General features: G+C 35.7%; 1 protein-coding gene across 1 annotated transcript in view; it reads right to left on the bottom strand.

Annotated features, from left to right (window-relative positions):
- Nucleotides 1–921: 921 nt before the first annotated feature.
- Nucleotides 922–2,480, bottom strand: part of GEMIN2 (gem (nuclear organelle) associated protein 2) — a 24,416-nt gene continuing 22,857 nt past the window's right edge. Inside the window, exon 8 of the mRNA XM_012658010.1 lies at nucleotides 922–1,062. Coding sequence (XP_012513464.1) covers nucleotides 922–1,062 — 141 coding nt within the window. The remainder of the gene's footprint in view (nucleotides 1,063–2,480) is intronic.

The raw sequence follows: 2,480 nt of genomic DNA, 5'->3' as shown, positions 1-2,480 counted from the left end.
AGCACAGCAAGTGGTGGAATATACAAGCCATACAGTGAAAAATATTTAGATGTAGATTGGAAGAGAGTGAAAAGGCAATTCTGTAGAGGGAATAAAGTCTAAGAACTAAGGACAGGGGATATTTAGTAAACAGAAAGTATGTTTTGTTTGGAACACAAGCCATATAAAAGTTAAGTCTGGGCCACATCATGCAAGATGAATGAAAATATTTTGGAATGGTCAATGGAGAACAAGTATACATTTTGGGGAGGGGAAAGGAGGGAGGAAAGAAAAAAAAATCAGAACTGGGCTTAACTTGGTATCAGGTTAATTTATATAGTAACACTGCAGACATGAGTTAGAGGAAGGGTCCAAAAGGAGAAATTCAAAACAATCACTGTGCCAGAGACTACTAGTTGACTACTCTAGCTTGTCTCCTACCACTACAATTATAATAATATTTAGCCACAGAAGCTCATTTTTAGGTAGGCACATGGCCACCCAGCCAAAAGGAAACATTTCTTGCAGTCTCTTATGGCCATATGACTCAATTCTGGCCAAAGCTATATAAGAAGATATGCTTGTGGAACCTCTGAGAAGGCTATTTAAAGGAGATGGCCTTTTTCTCTTCTTCTTTCAAGCTGCCTATAATGAAATATAAATGGCTGAAGCTCCACCTGCCATCTTGGATCATGAGGTGATCCTGAGGATAAAACCACATGTGGCAGAACTCAAAGGTCTGTGTTACTGCCACCTTAGATCTTATCTGACTACCTTCAGGCTTCCTTTATCTGAGAAAAACATTCCATTTTATTTAAGCTACTATTATTTTTGGGCTTTTCTGTTATGTGGTCAAATCTAATCCCAACTAATAAAATAACCCATATGTTCTCCTATTTCATTGGAATCCTTTTTTACCATCATATAAATAGGTGAGTGCTTTCAATTTGAAATAGTTAAGTTGCAACTTACCACTAAGAGCCTCACTTCAGAGCACCTTCTTGCAAGCTGCCGAATCAGTGAATGAGCCTCAGGTAATAAAGGTTTTTCAAGACAAGCCAACAAAGCATAAAGCCATCTTCCCTAAATAAAATGTTTAAAAGTGATAATTAGATAAAAATACTAACCCATAAATTAATTTACTTTTAAAACTGTCTGTGTGTATGATGGCTCATGCCTGTAATTCCAGCACTTTGGGAGGCTGAGGCAGGAGGATTTCTTGAGGCCAGGAGTTTGAGACTAGCCTGGGCAACACAGCAAGACCCCACCTCTAAAAATTTTAAAAATTAGCTAGGTATGGTGGCACATGACTGTGGTCTCAGCTGCTCAGGAAGCTGAGGCAGGAGGACTTCTTGAGTTCAAGGCTGCAGTGATTGTGCCACTGTACTCCAGCCTGGGAGAAAAAGTGGGACCCTATCTCAAAAAAAAAAAAAAAAAAAAAAAAGTCCAGTGTTTTGCCAGGTTATTTGCTATGAATAAATTCACAGAACATTGAACTATATTATGTTTGGATATAGACAACAAAGTACCATTCAGAAAGCAAGGTGCTATTTCTTGCATCTTGTAACCATAGACACAGAACACTGGATACCTCAAAATATTCCCTGACCCCCAAAGAGTTCATTTCTGATATCTTTATGACAGTTGAAGGTCTCATTCATAAGCAGAAAACTACATTAAGATATGTATAAATCCTTACAAAAATTAAGATACATTTTTTTCTTTGCCCTCTATGGACAGATTTACATATCATTTTATAATTTTGTCCCCTGAGTCCATACAAACTAATTATACCGTAGATTAAATAATGTTTTGGTACTTCTATAAATACCATGACAGGGTGAATTTATCCCCATTCCCTTTTAAAATGGGCTTTTCAATTACAAAACTAATATATACTTGATGCAGAAAAACTGTGAAGAATTCCACAAGCACAAAGGAAAACACAAACCTACAGTCCCATCAACCAGATAAAATTTGTGCTAATTTTTAAAATGTTCACCTTTTTCCTATTTATATGTACAACCCTTTTTCAATTGCAATACCATCTTGTAGCCTCTTTAAAACTTGTTACGTAACATTTCCCATGTTGTGAAATGGGATTAACGAGGGAATGTTATTAAAAACTCTCAACATGGCACTTAACATTCCCTCGTTAATCCCACTTGACAACATAGGAAACGTTTATTTATTACAAGTAAAATGGTGGCGTCAAAGGGTATGTATATCCATTAAGGTTTTTGACATGTAATACCAAATTGTATTCCAGGAAGGTTATACCAAATTATATTTCTACTAGTAGTGTACAAGACTTAGTTTTATTCTGAGCAATACATCACTTTGGGGAAAACTAAAGAATATCAGAATAAAGTTTAAATGGCAATTGATATAACACACTTAGTTCTTTAGGGAACCCCAAATCAATAAGATGACTTTTTCTTAAACAAAAAGGTTAATATCCAGGTTTCTTTTTACAAATAGTGGAATTCTATTCTATATTT

Source organism: Propithecus coquereli, unplaced genomic scaffold (assembly GCF_000956105.1).
Source record: "Propithecus coquereli isolate 6110/MARCELLA unplaced genomic scaffold, Pcoq_1.0 Scaffold116, whole genome shotgun sequence".
NCBI lineage: Eukaryota > Metazoa > Chordata > Mammalia > Primates > Indriidae > Propithecus > Propithecus coquereli.
This window is presented reverse-complemented; position numbering and strand designations above follow the sequence as displayed.